The 2,665-nt window shown below is 52.3% G+C and overlaps 1 protein-coding gene across 1 annotated transcript; it reads right to left on the reverse strand.

The window, feature by feature from the left end:
- Positions 1-599: 599 nt before the first annotated feature.
- On the reverse strand, positions 600-2,336 carry LOC149560859 (cytochrome P450 78A4-like). Its single transcript, XM_089823677.1, has 2 exons — positions 1,317-2,336; positions 600-1,238 (listed from the first exon to the last, which is right to left on the reverse strand). Exons 1-2 carry the CDS (start codon positions 2,334-2,336, stop codon positions 600-602), a joined length of 1,659 nt encoding a protein of 552 aa, XP_089679803.1.
- Between the last annotated feature and the right edge of the window lie 329 nt (positions 2,337-2,665).

Consider the following 2,665-nt stretch of genomic DNA (forward strand, 5'->3'; position numbering starts at 1 on the left):
ATAAAGTTGGCCACATAGGAGCAGCGGGAGATATGAGTGATAGTTGCACTCATAGAGAGCAAAAGGAATTTGTTCATGGCGGAAATAGATTAGCAAAGCACTGTAATTACAGAGAGCAGCCATTCAGAACAGAAGCTTGAGGATGAAATCATTTGATCTTTGCAATTATCTACAGATTGAACTACACTGAAGAGAACGAGCATGATTGATCTAACATGAAAGAATAGACGAAATTCGCTGCAGAACGAGCGAATCAGAAGAAAACAAGGAAGAATTATGCCTAAACTCGCACTATTATTATTATTATTAATAATAAAGTTGGCTACATAGGAGCAGTGGGAGCATTGAACAACTCCACTAGATAGATATAATTATGATCCTCCGCAAAAGTGCTACTGGCTATCGCAACGGGAAAACATAACCAGACTTAAGTAATGTCTACAAAGTTGAATCTCTCAGAGCCGAGACAGTTGCACAGTCTCGAGAGTTCACAAAACCATCAGACTTGTAAAGGAAAAGAAAAACACGACAAATAACCGGAAGACGCCACCTCGAACACGAAAAGAAAGAAAAACGAGGGGTACCCTAGTGATTCCTCCTCAGAGTTGTTTGAGATCAACCCTATGGAGAGGAACGGCGTGAAGTGGGTGCAGCATCTCGCAGGACAGCTTGAGCACCTCGGACAGGTCCACGGGGTGCTGCTCGTGTTGAGCCCAGTGGAAATGGTGCATCAATTTGGCCACCCAGAGGTGGACGGTGGAAAGACCCAGAGCCTTTCCAGGGCAGACCCGACGGCCCGCCCCAAACGGTGCAAGCCTCAGATCGCTCCCCCTCACGTCCACATTCTCACCTCCCTCGGTCTCCACAAACCTCTCTGGTCGGAACTGGTCGGGGGAATCCCAGATGAGGGGGTCGTGTGTTATCGACCACATGTTCACCATGGCCGTGGTACCCGCCGGCACGCACAACTTGCCATGATCTCCCAGATTGGTGTCCCGAGTGGAGAGTCTGGCCCATGAAAGGAGTGGCCCGGGCGGGTGCATTCTCAGCGTCTCCTTCACCACCGCCTGCAGATATGGCAGTTTGCATATGTCCGAGTCCCTCACGCTCCTGCTCTTTCCCACCACAATGTCGAGTTCCTCCTGCACCTTCCTCTGAGCTCCCGGGTTCAGTACCATCTCCGCCATTGTCCACTCCGTCAGCAGCGCCGTGGTGTCAGTGCCTCTAAATATCATCTCCTGCGACAACATGCGACGATTAATGTCAGGAAAGAAGAACATGGAACGGGATTCAAGAATGACGAGATGCGATCATACCCAGAGAACAGAGATCATGTCTTCGTCGTCCAGCTTGTCCTCTCCATTCAGAGACAAGAGAACATCCACAAAATCGGCGTCGGCGGTGTCGTGATCCTTATCTTTCAGTCGGTGCTCCTCGATGATGTTCTTCACGAAGCCTGTCACGCGTGGGACGAGGGTTTGGCAACGGGAGTGGATGCGGAGGGGATCGAGAAATCTGAGCCAGGGAAGATGGTCGGCCCAGTTGAAGGCCCCGAGAAGCTCGAATCCCTCCTCCACCATCTCTCTCAGATTCTTCACTTCCTCGCTCTCACCGCAGATATCAAACCTCCGCCCGAAAACGCTGCCCATGATGTTGTTCAGCGCCGCACCTTGCAAATGGCGGCGCAGCCGCACAACGCCGCCGGAAACATACTCGTCGTGAATGTTGCTCAGCATGACCAGGGAATCGGCTTGGCGTCCGGGCTCGTGGGCGGCGATCCTCCGGGGAGCGAAGAGATGGGTGGCGGAAATCCGGCGGAGCATTCTCCAGTACTCACCGTTTGGAGCAAAGCCGATCGCTCGACCGAACATGAGCTGCTGGGCGGATTGCTTGAGCGGCCTGTCCGAGAAATTGACAGAGCTGAGCAACTCTCGAGCCACCTCGGGATCAGATGTGATGACGGCGGGAGTGGAACCTAAGCTGAAGGCCATGAGTCTCTTGGCACCATGGATGCGAGCCAGCTGAGCGAGCCTGCGATGGGCAAGGCCACGGCTCATATCGATAAGGCTTCCTATGATGGGGAATCCCCTGGGCCCAGGAATGGCGGCGCCGCCCTTCTTTCTGGCCACCGCCCATGCACATCCTCCGGGGCTCATCCATGCAACCACAACGGCGCAGGAGGCCACCAGCAGAATTGCGGCGTACAGTGGCCATGCAGAGAAGATCGTGTCATCAGCATTGTGCAGCATGTACCCACGCCCGTCCTTGGCCAATACAGGAATGGCATAATAGAGCCACCAACTTCCTCCTCCAGAGCTCCCACTCCCACTCTCCATTGCACGAAAGGATGAAATGACAATGACAAATGCAGAGGACTAGCGAGACCTTAACAGTGACAAGCTCTATGTGGATGTGAATGAGACTTAGATTGGGGCCATTTTATAGAGTTCCCAACCCCAAGCCTAATGAAGGAGGAGAGAAAAAACTGGAGAGCTCTGTTTCCTATGGCGGAGCACAACCGTCCATTTTTCGCTTTTGAAATTTCTGCATTTCCAACAACCAATAAACATATTACCAACACACGGGAATTAGAGAGGAACATGGCGGTTTTAAATTTCGTTCGTCCGGAGAAGAAGCCAGCTGGGCTACACTGCTATTAGGGTGA

This window comes from Cupressus sempervirens, chromosome 4 (genome assembly GCF_028749045.1).
Source record: "Cupressus sempervirens isolate cs-2001-9-10 chromosome 4, ASM2874904v1, whole genome shotgun sequence".
NCBI lineage: Eukaryota > Viridiplantae > Streptophyta > Pinopsida > Cupressales > Cupressaceae > Cupressus > Cupressus sempervirens.